General features: G+C 41.5%; 7 protein-coding genes across 10 annotated transcripts; 4 read left to right on the plus strand and 3 right to left on the minus strand.

The window, feature by feature from the left end:
• Positions 1–733: 733 nt before the first annotated feature.
• Positions 734–2,665, minus strand: LOC111592931 (box C/D snoRNA protein 1). The gene is made up of 4 exons (XM_023305434.2): positions 2,591–2,665; positions 2,296–2,420; positions 1,458–2,227; positions 734–1,397 (listed from the first exon to the last, which is right to left on the minus strand). Exons 2-4 carry the CDS (start codon positions 2,316–2,318, stop codon positions 1,195–1,197), a joined length of 996 nt encoding a protein of 331 aa, XP_023161202.1. The 5' UTR covers positions 2,319–2,420; positions 2,591–2,665; the 3' UTR covers positions 734–1,194.
• On the plus strand, positions 2,608–7,427 carry LOC111592114 (putative folylpolyglutamate synthase). 3 transcript variants are annotated; one of them, XM_023304184.2, is made up of 5 exons: positions 2,608–2,687; positions 3,102–3,459; positions 3,525–3,698; positions 5,382–6,220; positions 6,720–7,427. In XM_023304184.2, the coding sequence occupies exons 2-5, from the start codon at positions 3,178–3,180 to the stop codon at positions 7,132–7,134; spliced, it is 1,710 nt and encodes a 569-aa protein (XP_023159952.2). In that variant the 5' UTR covers positions 2,608–2,687; positions 3,102–3,177; the 3' UTR covers positions 7,135–7,427. The 3 variants fall into 3 exon arrangements, with proteins under 3 accessions (XP_023159952.2, XP_023160034.2, XP_023160109.2); XM_023304266.2 differs by having other exon boundaries at positions 2,609–2,687; positions 3,097–3,459; XM_023304341.2 differs by lacking the exon at positions 2,608–2,687 and adding an exon at positions 2,816–2,872.
• A 1,119-nt stretch (positions 7,428–8,546) lies between these two features.
• LOC111593601 (homeobox protein B-H1) lies at positions 8,547–12,902 on the plus strand. Its single transcript, XM_023306498.2, has 3 exons — positions 8,547–8,619; positions 11,862–12,366; positions 12,644–12,902. The coding sequence occupies exons 1-3, from the start codon at positions 8,547–8,549 to the stop codon at positions 12,900–12,902; spliced, it is 837 nt and encodes a 278-aa protein (XP_023162266.2).
• A 4,085-nt stretch (positions 12,903–16,987) lies between these two features.
• LOC111593161 lies at positions 16,988–23,947 on the plus strand. 2 transcript variants are annotated; one of them, XM_023305801.2, is made up of 4 exons: positions 16,988–17,107; positions 22,644–22,758; positions 22,821–23,012; positions 23,090–23,947. In XM_023305801.2, the coding sequence occupies exons 1-4, from the start codon at positions 17,100–17,102 to the stop codon at positions 23,714–23,716; spliced, it is 942 nt and encodes a 313-aa protein (XP_023161569.1). In that variant the 5' UTR covers positions 16,988–17,099; the 3' UTR covers positions 23,717–23,947. The 2 variants fall into 2 exon arrangements, with proteins under 2 accessions (XP_023161569.1, XP_023161652.1); XM_023305884.2 differs by lacking the exon at positions 16,988–17,107 and adding an exon at positions 18,317–18,389.
• LOC111593454 lies at positions 17,157–24,192 on the minus strand. Its single transcript, XM_023306252.2, has 5 exons — positions 23,978–24,192; positions 18,195–18,335; positions 17,942–18,124; positions 17,419–17,877; positions 17,157–17,364 (listed from the first exon to the last, which is right to left on the minus strand). Exons 2-5 carry the CDS (start codon positions 18,300–18,302, stop codon positions 17,230–17,232), a joined length of 885 nt encoding a protein of 294 aa, XP_023162020.1. The 5' UTR covers positions 18,303–18,335; positions 23,978–24,192; the 3' UTR covers positions 17,157–17,229.
• A 109-nt stretch (positions 24,193–24,301) lies between these two features.
• On the minus strand, positions 24,302–25,688 carry LOC111593372. Its single transcript, XM_023306127.2, has 2 exons — positions 25,319–25,688; positions 24,302–25,253 (listed from the first exon to the last, which is right to left on the minus strand). The coding sequence occupies exons 1-2, from the start codon at positions 25,345–25,347 to the stop codon at positions 24,395–24,397; spliced, it is 888 nt and encodes a 295-aa protein (XP_023161895.1). The 5' UTR covers positions 25,348–25,688; the 3' UTR covers positions 24,302–24,394.
• A 144-nt stretch (positions 25,689–25,832) lies between these two features.
• LOC111593068 (putative glutathione-specific gamma-glutamylcyclotransferase 2) lies at positions 25,833–27,110 on the plus strand. The gene is made up of 2 exons (XM_023305689.2): positions 25,833–25,973; positions 26,052–27,110. The coding sequence occupies exon 2, from the start codon at positions 26,093–26,095 to the stop codon at positions 27,059–27,061; it is 969 nt and encodes a 322-aa protein (XP_023161457.2). The 5' UTR covers positions 25,833–25,973; positions 26,052–26,092; the 3' UTR covers positions 27,062–27,110.
• Positions 27,111–27,479: the final 369 nt, after the last annotated feature.

Below are 27,479 nucleotides of genomic sequence, written 5' to 3' on the forward strand. Positions count from 1 at the left end.
GATTGATTCGCATTAATAGAAAAAGCAAACGCATGTATTTGAGAAAGATTGAGAATGAGAGGAAAAACTAGTTACGAAATGTTTCAATATATATATATATATATATATATATATATATATATATATATATATATATATTGATATATACATATATCTATATATATAGAGTATATTCCATTTGCTTCAATGGATTCTTCTGTTTTTTTTTTTGCAACAAAAACAATGTTAATGTTTTGTTTGTTACGACTTTTTGTCTCTATGTGTTAATTATTATTTTTTTTTATAAAATCAGAATTAATTTAATTCTTATTTAACTAAAAAAACAAACTGGTGCAGGCAAAAATAAAACAAATCGATATAAAAATACAAATACAAATTGAAATATAAAACATATATACATACATATATATATATAAATCGAAATATATATATATATATATATATATTTATGAAGATTGTGCACTTATGTATTATGTACAAAAGCAAGTTATTGGTATATTGTATATGATGCTATAACTGAAAATATTGCATTATATAAATCCGAATTGTACACGAAGAGCTCACATATGATTATGCCCATACAGATATATGTGTATATACATATATATATATATAGGCGGAGCTATAATTGACAGTTTTTTTCGCCCCCTAAAATTCTTATCATTTAATTAGCCTATAAAAAAGAAAAATAAATAAATTCATGATAAACAAATTTAAAACTTTTCTTGTTTGCGCCATTTAGAGCGAGATGCATGTGTGGGAATGAGATGCCACTAGATGTGGCGACACACTGTGCAAAAAAAAGAACAGTACGTTACCCGTTACACATTCAGATTTTGTACACAGGGCTGCACAGCAGCAGCTTATTTTGAGCAATTAGCTCAGTTCATCTTGCACTGGTTCCACTACAAACTCCCGGCATCTGAAGTGCAATCCTCGTGCTTTAATACCATGATTTTGTACTGACAGTTTTTGAATTTAACGTTCCTTCATATTTACAATATTTATTTATACACAGTTCATATTTGTTGAATGAAAACATGTAAAAGGTTCGGCACTTTGATCAGATTTCTTTTAGGTTAGTTTACAAAATTTCTGTCCATATTTCGTGCACCAATTTGCAACATTTTTGCAAGTTATCATCTGTAAACTTAACTAAAACTTATGCTATTGTTTAAACTATTTGCTTATTATTTAATTGTCTGCATTTTCATTATCGCTAAGCAGCTCCGCATCGCTGCTGCTCTCTGAGGAGTTGTCAACGCCAAAGCTGGCTGCGAGTTCATAAATGTCCTGCAGCTCGGGCAGCTGCTTTGTTGGCTTTGCGGCTGCTTCTGGCTTGGGACGTTTCGCTGGCGTTGGCTGAGGCTCACTAGCAGCTGCCTCCACTTCTTCATCTGCAAAAAACATTTGCTATAGCAAAGTATATTGAACAGGCGCAGCTACCAGGAACTTACCACTGTCTATCAGGTCAAAGCCAGCAGGCGGACGCTGTTCGTAGCTAATGTATATGGCTGGATACTCGACAATTGTTTTGCCCGCCAGATTGGAGCGGAGTGTTTGATAGGCAGCGAGTCGATAGCAGCGTTGGCCACTCCGTTTGACGCCCTCAGCACGCAGCCAAAGGCTGAGCTCGCCAATGCCAGCTGTCTGATGATGTTGCAACACTTTGCGCTGCTTGCCGCCCAACTCCTGCTGCACATCCAGATATTTGTGTAGCAACTGCTCGAGTGTTTGCTGTTCATTGCAGCGCTTTTCCACAAAGCGTGTCGGCGTTTCGCTGTCAATGTGCACGAACAGCCATTCGATTTGCCAGTATATGCAACGCTCCTTCCAATTCAGATAGGTGCTGTTCTCCTTGTGGCGACTGAAGTTGGCTAGCAGGAACTGCAGACGCGTGCCGCGCTCTTTGGCTGCCACACGCAATCGATGCAGTGGCAGCGGCAGCTGTCGCTGCTGTTGCGTGTAACGTTTGCTTGGATCCTTTTTGCGATGCTCGGCATAGCGTGTGCATTCCTCGAGAAAACAATAGTCGCTCATGAATTCACGCTCGGTCATTTCGCTGATGGGCATGAATTTGGTGCGATCCCGCTTGCCGTCGCATTGCAGCTCCCGCTTGTGGATCTGCACGCAGGCGAGGCAGCAAGTTTTCACCTCGCACTTGGGGCAGGCGTACCGAGCCGGTTGGCTGGCGCAAACCTCGCAGTTGCCCAGACGCGATGTATGACTGTGTTCGTGTGGACAGAGCTAATATGATTCAAATTTTACTTAATTGTATATTTTTATGACACATACCTAGCTGCTGCTGTTTCCATCATGATTTTTTATTTTTGTTTACACGTGCCCGAACGCACACAAACACAAAATTTGACACACAGACATTTACACGCATACAGAAGTAAACGTAAACACAGCAAGCACTGAAATGATCGAAATTTTATTTATTTATTTTGCCATTCACACGTGCAGCGTTCTGTGAAGTGTAGAAACGCGGTTTCCCTTTCGGCTAAAAATTAAATATAAATTTTAAATGTTTGATATTTGTGATACAAAAAATTTATAGCCTATGGTGACAGCGGTGTCACTGTACCAATTATATACGCCAATTTTGGCACGGTTTTAGTGAAGGCCATCGAACACGTTTTGTTATTATTATGAAAATTCGCTGTGAATAGTAAAAAAAAGATGTAAATACAACGAAGCGCGTGCGTGCGCCTTTGTGTGTGTGTTTGTGTGCGTGTGTGTGTATTTGTGTGTGTGCATTTGTGTTTGTGGCGTAGCTGTGGCTGTGCCTCATTGCGTGAGTTTCGTGGAATGTTGCCACCTAAACAGCGTTTTCGATTTATCGTTATCGCAAGTGCCGATATTAATTGTAAGCGATATATCCACTTGTTGCCAAATTGCGCTTATCTCTATAACCGTTATCTCTAAATTATCGTTTTTGATTTGTGTGCTCGAAATTAATAATGAAATAAGTATATATGTGTGAAAGTTTGTGTGTCATCATTGCGTGCTTTATTAATGAAACAGATTGATCTTATCTAATCACATTTCTCAATTCACTTTTTCTATTTCTTTATCAATTATATTTATAAGCGCAGAACTTATACAACGAACCAGATAGAGAGAGAGGCAGATAGAGAGTGAGAGAGAGTTTAGAACGGTAGAATTTCCAGAATGCTTTTGCGAAAACAGATGCGATCAGTGCGTGAAATAACGACGGTCTACCTACATGTGATATTAGTGAACGGCACCAGACGAATGTACGATACGCTGAGAGTACGCACATTAACAACTAAACCGCCCATATTGAGTGCACTAACGAGGCCAGCTGCCGGCATTAATGGCTGCTCCAAGCCCCAACCAGATCAGATGAAACTCACGTTTAGAGAGTTGGTCTTCTCGGCTCGTGGTGCCATGCCCAGCGAGCAGGATGCCCGAGAAGAGGAGGAATACAATGTAAGCCAGCTTCAGCGATGAACTTCATCAATTTTTGTTCATATCATAATTGCTATTGCTTTTAGGCCAACATCGAAGAGCTGACCAAGCTCCAATCGAACCGGGAAAGCCTACAGAGCCCGATCAGCACTCGCTGCGATACGTTGGCAAATACATTGAAGTACCTAGAGCGCAGTGGCCTAAACCTGAGCGATGTGGAGAAACTGTCCGTTATCCATGTTGGTGGCACCAAGGGCAAGGTACGTAGCTTTCTCTCTCTCTAGCCCGCATTATTGAAAATTAACACTAAGTAGTGCAATACTAAAACAATAACAAAACAAAAAAAACAAATACACAAAACAAAAATTAAGCTGAAACTATTGTGGCATATATATTTGCCCAAAAGATTGGATAGAGCAAACTTTTTAATTTGTAAATAATAAATAATTAATAAATAATAAATAATAAATAATAAATAATAAATAATAAATAATAAATAATAAATAATAAATAATAAATAATAAATAATAAATAATAAATAATAAATAATAAATAATATAATAATAAATAATAAATAATAAATAATAAATATAATAATAAATAATAAATAATAATATAATAAATAATAAATAATAATAATAATAAATAATAAATAATAAATAATAAATAATAAATAATAAATAATAAATAATAAATAATAAATAATAAATAATAAATAATAAATAATAAATAATAAATAATAAGTAATAAATAATAAATAATAAATAATAAATAATAAATAATAAATAATAAATAATAGATAATAGATAATAGATAATAGATAATAGATAATAGATAATAGATAATAAATAATAAATAATATGTTATATGAATATGTTAAAACTAAATTTGTATATTTAGAGAGCTTTTAGCCAGGGTATTTTCTCGCAGTGTATGGCACTGGCTTCATTAACATGTCCATTGACAGCTGATGACTGATAACTGATAACTGATAAGTGTTAATTGTATTTGTCAATACTAAATGCACTCTGAGCTCGATTCTATTTGAACTATTCGAGCTGAGTCGATTTGATTTGCTTTGATTTGGGTCTTTATACGCTGATCCCATTGAAAATGGGAACTCAGGGTATAATGGTTTTGTGCAAATGTATGTAACAGGCAGAAGGGGGCGTGGCAGACCCCATAAAGTATGTATATTCTGGATCAGGACAAGCTGAGTCGATTGAGCCCTGTCCGTCTGTCTGTCTGTCCGTCTGTCCGTCCGTCCGTCTGTCCGTCTGTCTGTCCGTATGTGTGAACGCGTCGATCTCAGCCTCTATAAGACATTTTTTTGCAGGTCCGTGCATAGCACGCGCATGTCAAGTTTGTTTCAAATATTCGATAACTATTCGCATTTAATTGTTATCGAATAAAAACATGATTGAACTGCAGTTAATAAATTATATCTGGGACGTCTTAAGAGCTAAAGCCTCCAAATTTTGTTGTTAGTTTTATGTATATCTTATGCAATTCTGATTTTTGTTGGATTTTGGATACCGGCTCCAAATTTCCCCAAATTCTTACAATTTAAGTTCAGTGGGCATCTCTACCAAGCCAAGAGAATATGTAGATCACATGCTAAAAACTTCATTAAAATCCGCTAAGTTATTAAACAAAACATTTGGCCAGTGGCTGCGTTGGTAAAGGCGGCGCTCGCCAGCAGCTAGTCCCAGGGTTCGAGATCGGTAGGGATGGAATATTTATTATTGTTTTATTTTTTCAAATTATGAAGTGACTGTGTTGGTAGAGTTGGTGCGCGTTGCGTAAAAACAGTGGGTTCGAATCCTGGTGTCGAAAAAACTACGGAAAATATTAAAAAACTCAAAGAGGACTGGGATCAGTGTATCTTCTAGTCGGGCACACCGACTCGACCTTTCTTACTTGTCGTTTTTCGTTTTGTTTAGGGCTCAACTTGCGCGCTGACTGAGTCGATCTTGCGGCAGTACGGTGCCCGAACGGGCTTCTTTAGCTCGCCGCACTTGGTGTCGACGAACGAGCGCATACGGATTGATGGCGAGCCGTTGGCCAAGGCGAAGTTCACGCGATTCTTCAGACTGGTCTACGATCGGCTGCTCTTACACCGGGAGCACGATCGGGACATGCCGGCGTTCTTTATGTTCCTGACCATTGTCGGGTTTCATGTGTTCATCGCCGAGCGAGTGGATGTGGTGGTGCTGGAGGTGGGCATAGGCGGTGAGCTCGACTGTACGAATATTTTGCGCAACGTGCGCACAGTGGGCATCACGTCCTTGGCCCTGGAGCACACCCAAGTGCTGGGCAACACCCTGGAGGAGATCGCCTGGCAGAAGGCTGGCATCATTAAGCCGGGCGCCCATGTCTATACGGACGTCACACAGCCGGAGTGTCTACAGGTGATACGCGATCGGGCAGACGAAAAGAATGCCCAACTCTTCCAGGTGCCCAACACGGAGGAGCTGTTCAAAAGCAACCACCGTTCCGACCATCTGGATACCTGCAACGACTATGTGCGGCTCAACGGCTCGCTCTCCATACAGTTAGCCTACGACTGGCTCTGTCAGTCGACGGGCCCGCTGCATTGCTGCTACCCCACCAACTGGCCACGGCTCACCGACGAGGTGCTGCGCGGCGTCAGCCAGGCCAATTGGCCCGGTCGCTGCCAGCTGGTGGAGTACGAGAATATGCGCGTCCATCTGGATGGAGCCCATACAGTAGAGAGCATACGCGTCTGCTGTAATTGGTATCTGAAGAGCACCAGACTAAGGTAAACTGAAGAGATTTTAGATATGTGATATATATAGATGATATTGATTATATAAGATGCATGATATATATGTGATATAGATGATATATAAGATACATGTGATATATGATATATATATATCATATATATGGTATGTGTTCCATCTGATTTATGGCATATACCATATATACTAGACATACTTTATCATATCACATCACTATCAATACTACCCTTACGATTTATATCATCTATCCTATATCTTTTATTTTGAATAATAATCATATATATACGTATATCATCTATATATCTATACTATACTATCTATATATATCTATACTATCTATCTATCTATCTATATATATCTATACTATCTATATCATCTTCCCCACTATCTATATCATCTATACCATCCATACGAACCATCCCATCTTTACCATCTCTACTTATCCTATCCATACTCTATCTACTTGCTATAACATCTATATTCAGCTATCTTTAATAGTCTCTTTCTGTATTGTAGTCGCAATCCAAGTATCTTGGTGTTTAATCGGACAGGTGATACGGACACTAAGGACTTGCTGCAGGTGCTGCAGCAGTCGTGCAGCTTTGATATGATCTGCTTTGTGCCCAACTTGTCCAGTGCCACGGCCAAAGATCCCAACCAAACTAGTGTGTGCTACACCGATGATGCGCAGCGGGAGCGAGCCAAATTAATCGCAGCCACCTGGCAGCAGCTGTGCGATGCCAATCAGCAGGTCAATAATGGGCGCATGTATAATACGATCTTTGATGCATTTGTCGAGATGCGTAAACGTTATCCCGCCCATATTGAGGTGGATGTCCTGATCACTGGCTCCTTACACTTGTTGGGTGCTGCCATTTTGATGCTGAATGATTTCCATTCGGAGGCGAAGCTACCGAATGGAAGCACCTGAGTGAAAGCACCTGGGTTGCAATGTAATTGAAAACTAATGTAATAGATTATAGACTAGATATTTAATACCATTTAATCGTATGTTTTGTAAACTTCTCTTCCATCGCCTTGAAATCTGAGATTGGCATGTGGTGTTGCTTAACTAAAGGCCAAATGGAACTCCTGAATAGTGAAATAGTTTCGATAATTGGGTAGCTCTGTAAGTAACTGTAACTCTAAAACTCATTCCCAGCGTTTCCACAAATGTAATTGTATTCCGTAAATATCTAAGAAATATACGACAAATATGACTAATAGTTGAGTGTCCAAACAGGTGATATTTGCCAGTTGAGCAAACACCTAACAACTTTTCGTCGAATCTAACTTTAAATAATAATAAATAATCCAAATTAGGATACATTTGATATGGCAACTTTGTTCCATTCAAGCTCACCCGATTGCAAACCGTCGGCAATAACTGTTTACATTGAAACACGTTAAACAAAAATAAACACCGACGGCAACGCGCATTAGCGATGCGGACGTTAATTTCACGACAGGCAACACTGGCTGAGTGCGCGGCTGGCACCTGAGTGCGAGCTGCAGCAGGCTGTTCTGTTGTCAGTTGCCTGCGACAGGGTTGTTTGGGCAATGCTCGCTAACCAATCAGCGACGGCGACGGCGACAGCGATGAGTGTGCGAGCGAGCTAGCTAGCTAGCTAGTTGTATGCACATTCGCTGCGCTGTGTTTGTAAAAACAAAATGGCTAACGCGTAACGGAAGTAGGACTTAGCGTTGGGGGCGAGCGAGATGGCAGCATAGTTGACTGATTAAATCAAAGCTAAATGAGATGTTAACATGCCAGGCGAGTTGTGCGAAGAGAGTGGGCGGAGGCAGGGACGGGGTCGGGATTGGTGGTTGGGCGGCTGCCATTGCCGACTTTTGGGCGCAGCGACTGCCGGCTGTGCACGCTAAACTGTGCCGTTTACAGCAACAAATCGTGTAATTCACTTTTTTCTAGTCGCTGTGTGTCTGTGTGTGACTGTGTGTGTGTGTGAGCCTTGCGCTGCGCTAAAAGGATTAATAAACGTTCGCATTTCAGTTGTTCATTTGACTTTGCGCTTAACGGTTCAGCTGCCAGCGTTGCCAGAAATTTAATTAAGCTCAACTACATAAAACACAAATATGCAGAGCATCAAATAAGTGAAAGCAACTAAGCGACTAAGCGACTAAGCGACTCAGCGGCTCAGCAACTGCCGACGGAATTTCCTTTAAGCAAACGTTTTTTTTCAATATTTCTTTTAAAGTGCTGCATCGAAAACGTTGAAGGATCTAAAAGCTAAAGCGCAATGTTAGCGGCATTGCATTGAATTAGTTTAAACAATTGTGCAGTTTGTGTTTAGTACCGAAGTTCGAAGTGCTCAAGCCATCAAAATGCAAAGCTCAAAATCGTTTCTAATACGCGATCTACTCGGTGACCTAATCAATCGTCGGCAAACGGATTCCGGTAAGCCAATTGGAAATCCTATTGAAGCGTCTCTTAATTAAAAGAAGATCTCTCTTTCTCTCGCCTTTTCTTAAAAAGATAAGCTCTGATTAGTTATCCATGATAGTTTCATCTTCTATCTCACACATACACATACACACACACACACATACAAGTTGAAAGCAATTAGCTCCTAAATAGTTCTAATTGTTGAGCTAAACTTTATTTAATGTCATGCATAATTAGAGGACAAATGCAAACAGAGAAACACAAAGCTCAAGTCATACAAATGAGAGCGCACCTGAGGCTATTTGATGCCCTGGACTAGTCGTATGCATGGGTATATTGACTGTAAGTCACAGAAGTGACTGTAAATGGAAAAGGCAATTTTAGAATTTAGACTGATAGGCGTGGCTCTAGCTATAGAGACAGATTCTCTCTTTTCTTCAGTCTTTCTTCCTCTCTTTCTTTGTCTTGCTATGTCTATATCTGTATCTGTCTCTCTCCCTCTCCTTTTCTCTCTACATCTCCCCCTCTCATTCTTTTCTTTTTGCTAGCTAAGCCCATTTTCATAGCATACTTCTGCGCAGATTGTAGGGTATCCGTTAGTCGAATAACAATTCAGTTTGTCTTTTGTTTGGTGTTAAGAATTTACATAGCATTGTTCTCACATTCTTCTTCTTCTTCTGGTTGTTGTTGTTGGCTGATTCCGGGGCTAAACAATCAGAGTTTTTGTACGTGACAAATTGCTCGAGCGCGAGTTACGAGCCCAACAACAACAACAACAACAACAAATTAAATTATTGCCTCGAGCAATTGTTGCTTCGACTGTGTATGCACACGTCTCACTGCATCACCCAACCCCCCAACCACCCACCCAACGCCTTAGCCCCGTAGCCCTTCGCCCTCTCAATTTTGTTGCTAAAAGTTTTGTTGTCGTTTCTAATTGTGGCGAGGTGTGAGATTTAAATGCCAGCGGCCAATTGCTCAGCGGCTTGACGCACACACACACAGTGCTCTGTGTGGGTGGTTGGGTGGTGCATGTAAAGTGCCAGCTAATTGGCCGCCACAGCGCAAAGTAATGCGAGACAATTAAGAAATATGCGACTCGGCAAGCCCAAGCTAAGCTAAGGCCCAAGACAAAGCCCCTGCCCATGCCCATGCCCCAGCCTCAAGCTGACGTCTGAGCTAAAACTGAAACTAGATTTGATCTCAAGCCGAAGCCTCAAGTCAGATTCCTTAGGTAAAAAACTTAACCCCCAAGCTCAAGTCTCTACGAAATCGAACTCAAGCTCAAGCTTAAGTTCAAGCCAAAACCCAAGCTTAAGCCCACTCTGAAACCTAGACGAACTTCAAGTCTAAGCCCAATCCAAGCTGAGTCCCACGTACAATATGAATTCCCCAGCTCAAGCTGAAGGCCCAGCCCTAATCCTCAGACCCAAACCCTGCTCTAAGCCTTAAGCTTCAAGCCCAAGCCCCAATTCTCAAGCCCAAACCCAAGCTGAAGTCTAAGCTGAAACCCAAGTACAAGCTCAAGCACAAGTCCAGGCTCAAGGTGCAGCTGAAGTCGATCTGAAGCTCAACTACAACCAAGACGTAGAGTGCCACTCGAAGCCTAGACTTAAGACGAGGCTAAAACCCAAGTCCAAGCTCAAGCTTAGCTGAGCTAGAAGTGGGCGTGGCCTATAAATGCGATCAACAGCTTTGTTTGTTCCTTCCAAATGCAGCGATTTAGCGCTGTTCGTCTGTGACTCTAGTCTGGGATGGACTTGATCCCTCCGCTCGTCTCTCCGAGTCAGAGTCTAAGACTGGAAATGTTATGCAAAGCTCGCATGCCATGGACTTTGAGCTTGAACTCTTTGAAGTCTATCTCAAGGATGCAGCGAGCTAGAGTCTGTGTGTATGTGTGCATGTGTGTGTGTGTGCATGCAGGGTATCTGCTAGTCGAGCACTCCAAGCAACTCGCCTGTCACTTTTCAGTTTTTTCTGATATGAAATTTGCTTTGCTTTAAGTTGAGACAAAGTCATCATTGCGACTAGATTCCTCTCTCTCTCTCTCTCTCTCTCTCAATTTATATATATATATATATTATATATAGATATTATTTGATTTATATCTCAGAGTTCAAGTACCCATTAAATGGCAATTGTGCCGCAAATTGATACGACGTGACTTTTTGATCGAACAAACAAGAAGAGCTCACTTGAGACGAGCCGCACACACACGCACACACGCATACACACACACACGCACAGCAACACACGTGCATAATTGAATCATCATTCACATGTCTGTCCCACTCCCACTCACACTCTCTCTCGCTCTGTCTATCTCAGTTGTTCTAGAAGTCAAAAAGCATTTGGGGTTAAAATATAAAAATAATTTCCGCAGCACAAATATGATATATATTTGCTGTATTTCATATATATATATATATATATAAATAAAAATCAAGTTGAATCCTTGCTGGGCACACGTGAACTGCCGCTCGCCTCCTGCTGGTGGTTGTTTTTTTTTCTTCTGCTCGTCCTTTGACCGTAAATTCCAATAGGAAGGAAACAATTGAGCGTCTCGAGCAAACACGTGAATTTAATCAGGCAGTCCCGCAGCGCATAAGTCTATATAAGGATATGCGCATCGGATATAAATAACATGTTGATTGACTCAATGGGCACACATACCGTTCGTTCCCCTGCTCCTGCTCCTGCTCCTGCTCCTGCTCCTGCTTCTGCTCTTGTCTTGTCTTCTTTATTTTTTAATGGACACGAACCAACGCCCACTTAATGCCACGCCCACCTCCATGCCCACACGAGTCGCCCTGCTGGCGTTGTCTCTGCGTCCTGCGGTCGCAGCTGGAGAGTAATGAGTCCAGCCACGACCTGGCCAAAGTGCCTGCACGCGCTCATCTCTCAAGGCTCTGGAACTCTTAGCCCCTCAGCCTCAGCCGCAGCCTCTTTGACTCGTTGCCTCTTTGAGTAGAGAACGCATTAACGACACGCTGCGCTTAAAAGCATGCCACATTCTATTTATAGATTTCTTGATCTTGCTTTGCGCTTTGTTGTTCGCATACTCGATAAAGGAGGGGAGGGAGGGAGCGGGAGAGAGAGAGAACTGGGAGTGAGCTGGAGATAGGGTTGTTCTTATGGCTGAGCACCAAGAGAGATCTGAGCCTAGCCCTGGAGAAGAAGAAGCCTTGCCCTCACAGACTTGAGTAGTTCCTAAGATAAATATATCTCAACTTCTTTATGTGCTTCTCTGACAGAAATCGAATTGTCCAACGATGACTCGGACATAGACATTGAGGATCGGTCCACGCCCGACTCGACGGCTCATGGCTGCCAGCAGGAGTTGCTGCTGTCGCATCACTACAGCCACCACGAGGAGTCGAGCGTGGGTTCCTGCGGCACTGTTACACCTGGACCGGGCTCTGGTTCTGGTGCCGGCTTAAGCGCGGCAGCCGCTGCAGCGGGCATGGCGGCGGGCTTGCTGGCTGCAGCAGCTGTGGGCGGTGGCTCAGGTGCGGCAGGTGGTGGCTCGGGCGGCGACAATGCCGTTGGCAGCGGCAGCTATGCCGAGCACAAGCTGCAGTTGAGCAAGAGCGGACGGAAGCCGCGACGTCGACGCACAGCGTTCACGCACGCGCAGCTGGCCTATTTGGAGCGCAAATTTCGCTGTCAGAAGTATTTGAGCGTCGCCGATCGCAGCGATGTGGCCGAGACGCTGAGCCTCTCAGAGACACAGGTGAAGACCTGGTATCAAAATCGACGGTGAGTTGCATTTGGCTAACACTTTAGGACTCTTTCTACTATTTTTTTACATTAACTCATTATTTGTGCAAACGAATCTATCGACAATTTGATATTTTGCTCGATTTTATTTTCATTTCATGCGTGCGCTTAAAAGTAGACTACATTTTCTTTACTCTACTGCAAGCAACTAGAACTAGAAGTCTAGCTGTCTCGCTCGCACTCGCCTACTTGCAGTAGGCAACTCGTTGCTCCTTAACTACTCCAAGCCTCTCTCTCTCTTGCTCTCTCTTGGCAGCACTAAGTGGAAGCGACAGAATCAACTGCGTTTGGAGCAACTGCGCCATCAGGCCACCTTGGAGAAGGACTTTGTGGTGCAGGAGAATGGCGGCGGCAATGCGCTCGGCTGCTGTCCCAGCGGCTTGTCTAGCTCGTTCAGTGCAGCCGCCGCCGCCGCTGCTGCCGCTGCCGCTGGCAATCCGTGCAACTTCTTGACCTCAGCCGCAGCGGCTGCTATATTCCGCAATGTGAGCTACGTGCACGGCTGTCCCATGTAGAAGAGCTGCAGGCCCGATCCATTTCCCAATACAAATTCAAACCAGACTCCAACCAAACTCCATGCTTGCCTATGTAAATATGATGATGCTGATGACGACGACGATGATGATGATGATGATGATGAATATGGTTTTTTTTGTGCAATACGAATCTTGATTTCCAACTCGATGTCTACTTCAGTGCGTAATCGAATTATCGATATATCGCGTCTATCGATAAGTGTATAAGAATATCCAAATTGCCCTCTCGCCTGTTCCAATCAGTAAACCCTAGGCTTAGTCAAATTAACTGTAATATATACTCGCACACACACACACAGATATTTTACTGGTATATAACGGTAATAACAAATTGTGAACTTTGTGCACTCGATAAACGATAACTTTTTTTTGTGAAAAATAAAAATTGCATTGCATATTTGAAAAGAAAAAAAAAAACAAAAACAAAAATGTTCATTGTGTAAAATTTAAGATTGATTTTTTTATGTTGATCCAAGAATCAGACCCTCAAAAACAAGATAATTCTAGTTAGTGTAGCCAGTGTATTTCCCAGACCTTACCCAGAGCCGATATAGTTAGAAAGGATAGATTAAGTTATTTGAAAGACATTAAATATATTCAACATTTCAGATTATCTACTATAATCAATAGTGGAAGCCAAGTAAAGTACCTATCTAAATCGATTTGAAATCTCGTCAAAAAAAAAAACTATCGATAACAAGATTAGATATTTCTTTGTATGCAGTCATTTACCGTTTTTTTTTTTTTTTGTAGAACACTGGCAATCTTGTGGTAGTTGCAAGTAAACGTTGCAAGCTGCATTTCCGATTGTGCAGCGCATTGAGTCTCATGCTTAAAAATCAACTTGAGCGAATGATACAAAACGATATCAATTTGTCGCTATATGGTAGTAAATGGCATGCTATGTGCAGTCAAACAATACATACGCACACGAACAAGTACATGTGCTGTATATGTATGTATGTATGTTTGTATATATGTATGTGTGCGTGTAGTAGGCATGTAAAAGTTAGATTGGGCTGAATCGGGTGGCACGGCAGCCAACCGGAAAACAAGCAACAACACAGCATGCAATTAAAACGGGCCGCAAAAGAGCTTGCGCATACGCCAAACGCTTGTACCAGACCGAGATAGCAATAGTGACAGCAGCATAAGCTGTGGCTGTGTCTGTGTCTGTGCCTTTGACTGTAACTGTAGCCGTGGCTGGGTGCCTTGAGCAGCGACGTCGCATCGCAGTCAACTTTTGTGGTTAGATTTTCATGCACATTTAGCTCGCGATGATGGGGGGGCCAAAGCACAAAAAGGACGAGAAATGTTTAGCCACAAATTGAATCTGCGGCGAGTCCGTTAACAAGCACCGCCCGGCTACAGCGAGTGCGAGCAAGATGCACTGTTATATGCAAGCCATAGAGCAGCAGGAACTAGACGAGTGCGGAGACAGAGAGATAGAGCGAGAGAGGGGGAACACGCTAGGCTGTAGTCATAGTTCGAGTGGCCGCAACGGAAGCAGCGCAGCAACAGCACAGAACGCTAATTAAAAAGACACTTGAACTGAATGCGACGGCGGTAGCGGCGACTGCGATGGCGACGGCGAATGCAAAAAAAAAAAACTAAAAAGTAAAAAGGAGTGAGAGAGAAACAAGTTAACTTTACCGTTGTAGCGTCGCTGCATTACAGTTATCTATGAAATTGTCTATGAAATGTGAATGTAATTAAATGAATAAAATGCAAGCAGACTTCAGCCACTCTTCCCGCTTCGCCCTTCATCCTCTCTGCATTCAGATTCGTTTCGTTTGGCTCTGCGAATTTATTTTTGTTTGCGGTTCATTTGCGCAGCCATTGAAATCTCAATTGCATTTTTTAATTGGTACATTTTATGTCTGCCATCCTTTGAGTGCCAAAGGAACTCGGAACAGTGCTCTGCAGTGGCTGCCACTTTGATTTGTATTTATTTAATGAGTTATTAATTGCATTAAGCTTTGATTACAATTATACAACTGCGAAACACAAGTCAAAACTAAGGCTCAAAAAGGCGCACTGGGCTAGGATGATCAAGCATGGTCAAAGGCAAAGGCCATGCCCAAGTTGCTTTTTTCACATATGCAAAAAGCGTGCTTAGCTAAGCTGATTGCTACGGCACTCAGGCGAACTTGTGCGGTCTGAGCTGCTGTAGCTGACTGATCTGTTACTTTGTGTGACTTGTGCTGTCTGAGCTGCCGTAGCTGACTGATATGTTACTCAAGCTCTGCTGCAATTTGTTTTATTTAAAAACTTTTAAAATGTATTTTATAAAAGAAAAGTGTAAATTGTATTGGAATTTTGTTGCTAAATGAAACTTAAATTCATTAAAAAATCGAATTATTCATGTATATGCAAAAGTGTTGCCAAATTTGCAAAAGAAAATTCAAAGGAAATTTACAAAAAAATTTCATATTCCCGAATAATTTATTATTTGAAATATATACATTGTGCACGTTTATATATAACGTATTCATTACATATTCGGCATATGTATTCATACATATTCAGAGACAGCTTCAAATGCCAGCCAAACAAATAGCAAACATATTTTTTCAGGTGCTTAAATCGGAATTTTCCGCCCTCAATGAGCGTTTTTTTGCACCTCAGCAATTTAACGATAAATGCAACACACACATAAACAATTAGAGCCTGTTGGTGACATCAACAACAACCACAACAACAGCAACCACCATCAGCATAAAGACAAGTGCTCAACACGCCCCGCGGCACAAACACAATTTGCAACATTTTTCCAAACGGATAATGACAAACATTTTAATCACAAAATGAAACCGAAACCGAAACCGAAACTGAAAACGAATCTGATTCCGAATCCGCAGACGCAAAATCCACCACCAAAACGAGCAAAGAAACGGAGCAGGACAACAAGAGGAGCTCAGCACCACCAACCAAAACACCATGCATCCAGAAAGGTCCTGCAGACCAAACACCACTCGAGGTCGCAAGTCAAGTGTGTTGCCTTATCTTCTTCTTCTTCAAGCTGTTGTTGTTATTGTTGTTGCAGTGATATGACATAATCTGTGGCATTAACAACACAGCTTAAGCTCAATAAAAATGTGGAAATTAAGCTTTAAGAAAGCCATCAAAGCATATGAAATAGAATAGAATCGTAGAATTATTGGATATATGAAGTGATTCTAGGAAGAGAAGAGAGACGGAGGGAGAGAAAGGGAGAGAGGTATATATTAATACAAGAGGTATTATGAGTAGAGTAAAACTCAAATAGAGTCTAGGCTGGACAAATGATAATGATAATGATAATGATAATGATAATGATAATGATAATGATAATGATAATGATAATGATAATGATAATGATAATGATAATGATAATGATAATGATAATGATAATGATAATGATAATGATAATGATAATGATAATGATAATGATAATGATATGATAATGATAATGATAATGATAATGATAATGATAATGATAATGATAATGATAATGATAATGATAATGATAATGATAATGATAATGATAATGATAATGATAATGATAATGATAATGATAATGAATGATAATGATAATGATAATGATAATGATAATGATAATGATAATGATAATGATAATGATAATGATAATGATAATGATAATGATAATGATAATGATAATGATAATGATAATGATAATGATAATGATAATGATAATGATAATGATAATGATAATGATAATGATAATGATAATGATAATGATAATGATAATGATAATGATAATGATAATGATAATGATAATGATAATGATAATGATAATGATAATGATAATGATGTCTCTTGCCTTAGCACTGGATGTTATCCAACACTAAACTCCAATACGGCTCTAGCTGACGTCACACATATGTTGAGCTCAACTCATCGACAAAGTCAGAAAGAGAGAGAGAGAGAGAGAGAGAGGGAGAGAGAGCTGCCTCTGATCCATGGAGTTAGTGGCAAGCTCGAAGCTCCGATCGCGCAACTTGTTCGATGTTGGCTTCAGACCCGATGCAATTTGCAGCCAGTTGATCGTTGTGCGTGGCGGAGATCGCAGCCAGCTTGGCTGATCGTCGTCAGCGTTGTCATCGTCAGCGTCAGCGTCGCCGTCGTCAAGTGCCTTGCAGCTTGGATATCAGATAACAAGTACTCAGTCGCACGATGGAGGCGTAAGTAGTCGTTTAACATATTTCGCATTTATTCTCAGAAATCGATTACAAAATTACCAATAAATATATGTATAAATAATACTGCCAGTTGCTAGTTGACGCGCGCTCGGATAGGGTGTACGCTAGTCTTCCAGGTCCGAGTAGGTGTCGACGGTCACCTGCAAGATCTTGGGCTGCTCAACCACTTCGATCAGCTCCGGTATTTCGACCTTAATGCGATTCAAAATGCTCACCATGGTGGTAACCTGAGCGCCAACCTAAATATATATATGTGTAAATCTGATTGATTGACTGATTGACTGATTGATTACCTGTGCAAACCAACGGCCATTGATATGAATCTGATAGAGTATGGTCGTTGCCCAGTTGAGCATGGACTCCACATCGATGCGTCGCATCTGGAAGAAGTGATCCGGATAGCCGGCCTGCTTGAGCTCCTCGTTATTGGTGAGCATCACCAGCTCCAAGACGCGATTGACAGTCTCCAATAGCAGATTCAGCTCACTCAGCTGGTTGGCATCCATTTCGCTGAGGCTAAAGCGCGCCACCGGCCCCAGCGTCTGGGCCAGCTCCTTGAACTCGCGATAGCGATGCATTGTTATATCCAAGCTCAAGATCTGTCCAATCACCGACCAGAGCAGACAGACGCCCAGCGGCAAGCCACGTACGTTGGCCCGCACCAAGCCCAGTGCCAGGTAGAGCTGGTTCGTCTCCATATCGGCGCCCACCTTATGCAGCTCATCTAGCAAATACTCCACATGGCCATGCACCTGCGGGACGAGTGCCCAAGATGATCTCAATGAAGAGCACTCATTCCGCCGTCGCCCAACTTACGCTCATTGGATCCTTGGTGTCCATCAGGCCCAGCACACGAAAGATCAAGCTGCGCATATTCTTTTGCGGCTCGACTGGCCCGTGTATGAGGAACAGCATGCAAACGGCGACCAACAGAGGGCGCTGCATCTCCTCGTCCCAATTGCGCGCAGTTTTGCGCACCGACTCAAAGCCATTGATAATCTAATTGGGAAATTGGTGAAATTGGGGAAATCGGTTGAAGACATCGAATCTTTTCGCATTCGCCGCTTACCTGGTCCAGATCGTTGGTCATGTAGATAATCAGGCATTTGTGTGCCAGTGGACTGCACTCGACCCAGGCTCGCAGCTGCTCCAATGTGCAGAATTGATTGCAATTCATCTCGTTTAGCTGATACCAAGACTCCAGCGCAGACTAAGAGCAAAGAGATTATAACGGCATTACGATATTACGATATTACGATATACGGTATGCCAACGGTAATAGATGCTAGACGTCTCAGTTGATATGGGATATATAAGCGGTATCTGAGTATAGAACTGCTTCTTCTACTCATCTTTAAGCATTCGACATTTATCGATAAGTAATCGATATATAATATTTATCCTTGTCTCTACATTTCCATAGAACTTAAACCTCAGTACTTTCTTTCATGAAAATTAATGCTGTTTTCTATTTTCGATAAGTTATCGATAGACATTAGTTTTCATTACTTAAGTTTTTTTTAATTCATATTCCCCATTTAATATTCCCATAGACTAATCGCAATCACTTATAACGTATACTTGTGTCTTATTCTTAATTATTTAGCATTCATGATAGATTTATCGATAAACTAGAAAGAGATAAAGTAATGTTTGTCCTAAAAAGTCGATGTTTCCCAATTCTCGACTTGGCTAAAATTCAGTAACTTCAAAGTTTTGATACTTTCTCATTTTCGATAAGTTATCGATAAACATCAATTACCATTAACTTGATGCAGATGCCATATTTTTGAACAGCTAGGGCACCCACATCTTATTTCGCCTTGGCGGTTGACATTTACACTTATTTTTGCATACCTTGAATAAGTTATCGATAGGTAATAATAATCGTTGGCTTTATCTTTTTTACCTTACCTAACTATATGCGTATAGCGTAACCTCTACAACAACTTCTGCTCTTAAAAAATATGCCTTTTAATATTTTCGATAAGTTATCGATAAGTAAAAATCATGTCTTGCTTGCGGCAGCTTTTCCGCTGCGCCATCGAGTACCACCTTAACTCTTTTGTCATTGTTAATCTCAAAATTTGTTGTTCATAACATTTTCGATAACTTATCGATAAGCAATTATTGCCGTATGGTCGAGCTTTTCCCATAGCTAAAGAATCAAGATATTCTGTCGCTTAGGCGCCAATAACTAAAATAAGTTTTCAATGACAAGAGCTCTGCTCTGCTCTGCTCAACCCCTCCCCTAACCATGAGGCATAAACACATCGAAGATATCGATTTAATGGGAATTGTGTCTATGTTTATGGCAGAAGTGAGTTGTCTCGCATTCCACACAAAAAACAGAAACAAAACAAAGCAAAGCCAAATTTTGTTTAGAGCTCGACTCAACTAGCTAATTGCCAATTTAGGGCGGCGAAATTGAACTTGCCGAGTTTTTAGCCAGATTGCCAACCCGTGGCTAGCATTATTATTAAAAAGAGGAATAACCGCCTACAGCAACAAGAAGAAAAAACAGTCAAAACAGTGGCAAACCCAACAAATCAACGCATAATGATATGAAAATCTGTTGGCTTTTGTATTCCAGCTGAAGTGAAGCCATTCGCCTCACCCTAAGCCACTCAACCCCTGCCCAACCCCCACCCCCGCCTCTACCACACTCCACACATAAAAGTAGGCGAGTGTATGTCAACAATTTGTCCTAAATTAGGCGTAAAATTTACAGATTGCCCTGCTAAACAATAACAACGATCCAACCCCTAATAAAAATCAAAAAAACCACAAAGCAAAAAAGGGACTGACTAGTATATATCCTGTACTACGCATAATGCATGTACTATTCATAATTGATGATTCATTGTTCATACTTCACAATTTATGATTCCTGATTCACAATGATGATTCATGATTCATGATTAACAATTTATGATTCACGATTTATAATTTATGATTCATGATTAATGATTCATAATTCATAATTGATGATTCATTATTCATACTTCAAATTTATGATTCCTGACTCACAATGATGATTCATGATTCATGATTCACAATTTATGATTCATGATTCATAATTTATTATTCATGATTAATGATTCATAATTCATAATTCATAATTATTGATTCATGAATCATGAATCATGATTCATGATTCATAATTCATAATTCATAATTCAAAATTTATGATTCACGATTCATAATTCACAATTCACAATTAATGATTCGATATTCATAATTTACAACTCATAGCTCATTGCTCAAGATTCACGACAAAGATCATTATTCTGATAGCTCCAGAAACGAATATATCCACTGAGAACATATTCAATGAGTGCTCCGTATAAAAAAGCTTGGTAATAAAAGGGTAGTTGCTACTTATCATCAGCCTCAACCTCAACCTTAACCTCGTCCACAGCCAGATTCACATCATGCTCATGATTATGAATGTTATCGTTATGATGATTGTTCAGTAACTCTGTTTTTTTTCGACACTCTTCAATTGGCTGGACGTGGCAGGTGGAGGGGGCCGCGGCGCTTGGCTTTGTTCAACCCCCTTTCGCTAATTTGAGGCTTTTATGACATCTAATTGAAGTTGAAGCAAATACAGTTGGCATTGATTGCGCGACTTTGTGGTAACAGTGAAAAGAACAGGATTACAGTGTTGGCTAATGCTGCACTTATACGAAACTCTCTCTTTCTCTCTCCCCCTCTCTCTCGAGATTGTAATCGTCGTAATGCATGCACAATGTATGTGTGCTTCTAAGCTGATTTGCATAATTGGCTCAAGCCAGAAGGCTAAACGTGCCATAGAGATACATATATCGTATAGCTGCATCTTGTATAGTTCATCAAGTGCTAGCCAAATTGTTCTCATGGATTTAGATCAAAGCAGATTTGGTTAGAACTGATTTTCCCATGGAAACAGGTTCACAGGCTTCATGCTTTGATTCGGTATTTTGAAGTGAATTCATACACAGAAGTAGAAATAGTTTTTGTGCCCAATTTGGAAACTGAAAAACATTTTTTAAAAAGGATTTCAAGTTTAAGGCTTAAAAAACTATTGAAAGACAAGCAAATTCAAAAAGATATATATATACACATATATATATATATGCATTTTAACAATCAAAACACTGTGCACTCAATCTCAAATCCAATTCGAATAAGTTTTTAATTGAAAACAGTTTGAATCTAATTTCTTAAGGCGTTGAGTGTTTGTTAATTACAATTTGAGGTTAGGTTAGATGCCAGGCACTTACAATTGCACACACACACACACACACACACAGGAACAGCAGCATGCATGTGCATGTGTTAAATTTATGCATTTAATGCGGAAAAAGTTTGTGCGCGTTCCTTGGCCCCTTGGCTGCCTTTGTAAAATATGCATAATTAAAATATAAATATAAAATGCACAATGCGCCGTCGTCTTGGGGCAAAAGTTGTTAATCTTTTCATGCAGCTGCATAATTAAAATCTGAATATGGAAATTCTATGAAAATTGCGCCTCCAAATGGGCCAAATGGCAAATAACAACAACAACCACAGTGGAAGCAGCAAAAAAGGCACAAGATAAAAGCTGCACACACACTCGCACACATATACATGGGCAGACAGCAAACTTAACAGTTACTGCTGCTCGTTAACAGTCAGCTTTTGGCCTCGCCGCTGCTGCTGTTTCTGGTGTTGTCTCTTTCTCACTCTCGCACATTTGCGCTTTTAGCTAGCGTTCCATCTTCTGTATGTGTGTGTGTGTGCAAAGTAATTGCAAAATATGAATGCATAATGAGCAGATATTTCCAAGTCTGCAAAGGAAACTTCAAGCAGCAGCGGTGGGCGTGGACCATGGGGGGCGTCAACTTTTATGCTAAAATGTGCGAGGCGCGCGTGCATTCGCATTTTGTCAGATGCTTGTTCGCAAGGACAGACACACACACACACACGTGTATATGCATATGTATGTGCGCGGTATGTGTGTGTTCTTATGCAATATTGCACCAAGAACCTGGAAGTATTTGGCCCAAGCGTCTCCACTAGCACATATTCCACAATGTGAGCAGCAAACAAAGATGGCGGCCATTGAGTGCCGGCGAAAGATGTTAAGCAGAAGAGCTCATTAAAACTGCTGCCTATTCGAATTGTAAACAGTGTTAAGTTGGCTACACGAGCTGCCTATTAACAGCAGCGCCTACCGACTACAACAACAAGTGTTGAGTAACGACTTTTAATTACGTTTGCGTATGCAATGTAAACATGCTCAGATGTCCCTCTGATTTGCCTTCTGTGTTGGGATATTACCAGTTAAAGCTCAGCTTGAACGTTCACAAGAATTGGATCTTAGATTAACAAATTAAATATTTCTGAAGTAAACAATCGCAGTCGTATACTATATTCCCCCATACAAGATAAGCAAGGACACAATCGATAGGCGAAGCGGTCAACATGGTCTAACGGCAATCGAGTCCTGGCGTAAAAGTAAACAGTTACTCATAGGTTGGTTGCTTTTTTTTAGGAATCTAGCCATACGTCCACAGGGCTTCGATATCGAGCAAGTGCGCCAAGCTGTGGGCAAATCGTACCTCAGGGAGAAAACCGAGTTCATGCACTCCAGCGACAATGTGATCGAGGTAAGTGCGCCGACAACTTGATGGCATATAAGACTAATTCGTTCATCTCTGAGATCGTTTAGTTAATTGAGGCCTTCGGCCAGCTGATGTCACGGGAGGAGATCGAATTTGGTGCCGAGCCGCTGGCCGGACTCCATGTGGCTGGAATGATGCTCTTCATGCTGCATCACAATGACTTGGCCAGCACTCAAGTGCAGCGTACGCTGTTCATGCAGCGCTGCTTCGACTACATGGCCTGCACTGAGGAGACGCACGTAGGCAGACTATCGATTGAAAACGATAACTGATAACTGATAGCCGATAACTAACACCCGCTACCCCCTTTTGACAGGTGCATGAGCTCTGCACACAGATCCTCTCGCTACTGGATCTGAATCAATCGGACAATATGCTAAACCTGATCCTCTGCTGCCGCAACGCCAGCACGCTGGGCACCATGGCCCAAATCGTGAGCAGCTGCCTGCTCTGGGCTATGCTCGATAAGCTGACAGATCTGGGCTTCGATGAGTATCGTTTGCGTCCATATTCCGAACTGATGATGGCCATTGCCATGGTCAATCCGTTGGTCTATTTGCAAAACTATTTGCATTCGCTCAATTTGATAGTGCGCGTCATTGCCGGACTGCTGATTGCCGGACCGTACGGCTCCACGGAGAAGCTGCGCAACGAGGTGGGCGTGCCGCAGGATATGCTTGAGTTTCCCAATGCCGATGCGGCCGTGCTATTCCGCTGGCTAAACACCATTGTCGAGGAGCTGCGCGACGAGCTCCAACTGCGCGACGCTCACGTCCAGGAGCGCATGATCATACTGGAGACATCCTGTGAGCTAATGAAGCTGGTGCACGCTCATCTGGCTGAATTTTATCAGCGCATGTATAGCATTGGCGACTTCGAGGACGATGGCTTCGTATCGGATCAGCAGTGCGACAACGATACCGATTTCGAATGGCTGTTGTAGCATTATCTTGTTTGAGGTTATGCGCAGCCGCCACATTTTCTCAAAGAACTTTCCGATCCATATATTAACTGTTTTATTAATATTAACGAATATTAACTAGTAAATAACTACAATGCTACTGTGGTACGTGTTAAATCTGGCCGCAAACGACAATATATCATTCGCAAGACATTTTCAAAATTTCGAAAATCATTTTTGAGGTTATGTGCATATGACTTGCTAATTGATTTCGAAACAATCAAAATTTTTATAATATTTTACCTCTTGTTTTCCTTTTGTTTCGACTGAAAAGCACTTAAATATTTCAATTACAAGATTTTCTTAGCTTTTTGTCTAGCGCTTCAGAGCAAAAAATTCCTGCACAATGTGCAAACCGGAAATAGGTTTGACGAGTTGCCCGTTGCTGCCCGAAAATGAGCTTCCTTTTCTTTTCCTTTCCTTTCCTTTCTTTTTGTTACAGTGTTGAGCAGCGCGCGCAGCTTACAAAATGAACAGCTCGACAGCTGAGCTGAGCGGAACAAAATGGGAAATGGAACGGCAGAAAAATACTTTTAAATTGATTTTTTTACTAAGGCAAAAGCTGATTAAAATCGTTTCAAGTGGCATTTCAAGCAGATATGTTTGAATTACTACAAATGCGTATTTTACTTAAAGTTATTAGTTTTTCGTTGAGGCGGCTCACTCATCGAGCACGCTGTCCAGCCATTGCTCGACATCGTTTTTGCTGGCGTTTGTCGTTGGCGTCGCTGGCTGCACCAGCGGTGAGGCAATTGGCAATGTTGGGCCCGTGGCAATGGAGGTCTGCGCCAGCTGTGTATCGGTTAGCGCCAGCAGCTCGTCCAGCTCATCGGACGCGTTGGGAGCCGCTGGCTGGGCAATGGATTTTGTGGATTTGGCCGAAGGTGCACGGGATTTGGCAGCACTGACCCGGCCATTTAACTCGTGCAGCACACGTTCCTGGTAGATGCGTTCGGCCCGTTCAGCTGCTTCGTTTTGGGCAATAATCTGGGGTCGTGTAAACATCATAACTGAATAATCCATGCGCTTGTAGAAGGGAATAGTTTGTAGGCCAGAGTTGAGCAGACCGAGATTCAAAGTGAAATATCTGCTGGCGGCCTTGGTGTGCAGTTGGGTCTGGCCCTCGGCTACGTTGTTCCATTCCTTTTCGGCTCCAAAGGTGAAATGGCCACCGCCCATGCTGGGGAACTGCGACATCTGCTTGTAGTCGCCGGCGCGCAGCTGGGCACGTGCATTCTCATCAATGGGCGTGCCATCTATGAGCTGCTCCACATCGTCTGGGTCCGACGGCGGCAGCGTGTCCAGCATATCGCGATTTTTTTGCGGTGCCAGCGAGCGGGTGCCACTCGACCAGCCTTTGCGCCCGAAACGCGGTTCATCGCTTGAATCTGCCACATCCACAATGCTGCGTACTGCCGTTGTCTTTGGGGAGCTGGAGGACGTATTGTTGCCACCGCGATTCGATTGCTGCTGCTGTTGCTTATGATAATATTTATGCTGCTTCATATTCTTGCGATTGCTACAGCGAATTTATATGGGATTTTGTATTACTCGCACTTGCGATTACGTATACGTGTTACTTACTCCTTCGATCGATCGTCCTTGCCGCTCATTTTGTCCTTGTGTGCAATTACAATATAATTAAAATGATTTGTTTACGTTTTTCTTTCAGCTTTTTGTTGCTGTGGCACCGCGAACAGCTGTTCCGGTAGCTTTCTATAAGTGCGAGTGAAACAGTTGCAAAGTGAGCGCGAGCGAATAGGATGCACATCACAGCTGTTAGCACTGACAAGCGCTTTCAACTATCGTTTGCAGTGATTTATTTGTATAGTGCAGAAGAATAAAACCAAATTACAATACAGACAGTTAATTCAGTGAACATATTATATTGCATATTGCATGTTAAATGACTTTTTTTTAATATTTAATGCCTAAGAATTGCTAACTTTCAATTTTCAAAGTTTGCCGCATATGTTATCGCTATCGATTCTTAACATACAGTTAATCGATTCGAATTATAAAGCTGCGGTGATTTATTTATTCATTTGTTTTGAGAGTAAGGCAAATTTTAAAATAAAACAATAAATAATTCTGACAGTACTTTATTTTTGTGTATATAAGAATTCATCTTAATGTCAATATTTTCTGTTTCATCAATATTTCAAGTTTGCCGCCGGCGTCTTCAAAACACTGTGCCTGCTCTAAATCAAATCGATAGTTTGCACGAATCACGACAGATGTAAGTCGATAGAGTCGGTAATATTTAATACTTCTAGCAACGGCAATAGCTTTTGTTTAATTTCTGTGATATCTTGAGGCGATACGAGAACAGACGCAATTTGATTGCTCTTGGAACAGATGTTGCGTTTTGTACAGAACCTTCGACTTAGCAACACTTTAAAGACAAATGAGTTGTCAGCCACGGTGGCCGAGATTTATCAAGAATGTTTCGCTGAGATGGCTGCCAGCTCCTGCCTGCTTAGCCAACACAAATGCAATTCCAATAGCAAAGGGCAGCATTCCACGCTACTACAGTGCTTCGATGCGAAGCCCAGCAACCAGACAGAGATCATAACAGCCAGCCCCGAAGACGTCTGGATCTTTGGCTATGGTTCGCTTGTGTGGAAGGCAGACTTTCCGTACATAGACCGCCGGCGCGGCTACGTCTGTGGCTATAAACGAAGATTTTATCAGCACAGCATTGATCATCGAGGGATACCCGAGAGGCCGGGCCGTGTGGTTACCCTGCTGCCGGGCGATTTGAGCATGGATCGTGTCTATGGTGTCGCATATCGCATTGCCGCAACCCAGAAGTCTCAGGTGCTGGATCACCTGGATTATCGCGAGAAGAATGGCTACGAACGCTGTAACTTGGAATTCCATGAATATCCATCTACAACGATGCCCATTGAGGTTATTATGTACGTGGCTACGCAGTCGAACGATTCCTATGCAGGCCATGTGTGGCAGGTTCCGTGCATAGCAAGGCAAATCTTCACCTCGGCTGGTCCCAGCGGTCCCAATCGCGAGTACCTATTTAATTTGTTCATAGCGATGCGTGAACTCTTTCCAGACGCCGTTGATGAGCATCTCAACGAGCTTGTAAACTGTGTACAGCGCTATATTGAGAACGAGGAGCCTGCGCTGCTGGAGCATGCGCTCAAATCAAAGATCAACTTCATATTGAGTGAATCCTTGGCCAAAGATACGACTGAGCAGCAGCAGGAGGCGATTGCACAACGCTTAGAGGCTTTACTCGAACGTTGCCAACGACCGGGCTGGCGTGAAGAGTTGCTTAGTAAGGAATTGCAGGAAAAGACCTTTTGACCAACATCTTCCGCACTTCCATTTGATAACCTTTCGATTTTCATGTTTTCTCTAGATTCAGTCCTTCAGTTTACATGAGCTGTAAGATATATATCAAAAAATATATATAAATATATATATATAAATATATATATATAAATATATATATATATATATATATATATATATATATATATATATATATATATATATATATATATATATATATATATATATATATATATATATATATATATATATATATATATATATGCATATATGTAACGCAAGTATTTAATCGTCTTGGGCAATTGGGAAGTTTATAATAAATTTTTGCTGATAGAACATTATTTACAACCGTATCAAAGATATTTTTTTATGATTTATTACAATTTATCGATATCACGATGTTGCCAGACAGTAACGCGATTTCCAATAT

The sequence above is a fragment of the Drosophila hydei genome, unplaced genomic scaffold, assembly GCF_003285905.1.
Source record: "Drosophila hydei strain 15085-1641.00,03,60 unplaced genomic scaffold, DhydRS2 tig00000237-arrow-arrow-pilon, whole genome shotgun sequence".
NCBI classification, from domain to species: domain Eukaryota; kingdom Metazoa; phylum Arthropoda; class Insecta; order Diptera; family Drosophilidae; genus Drosophila; species Drosophila hydei.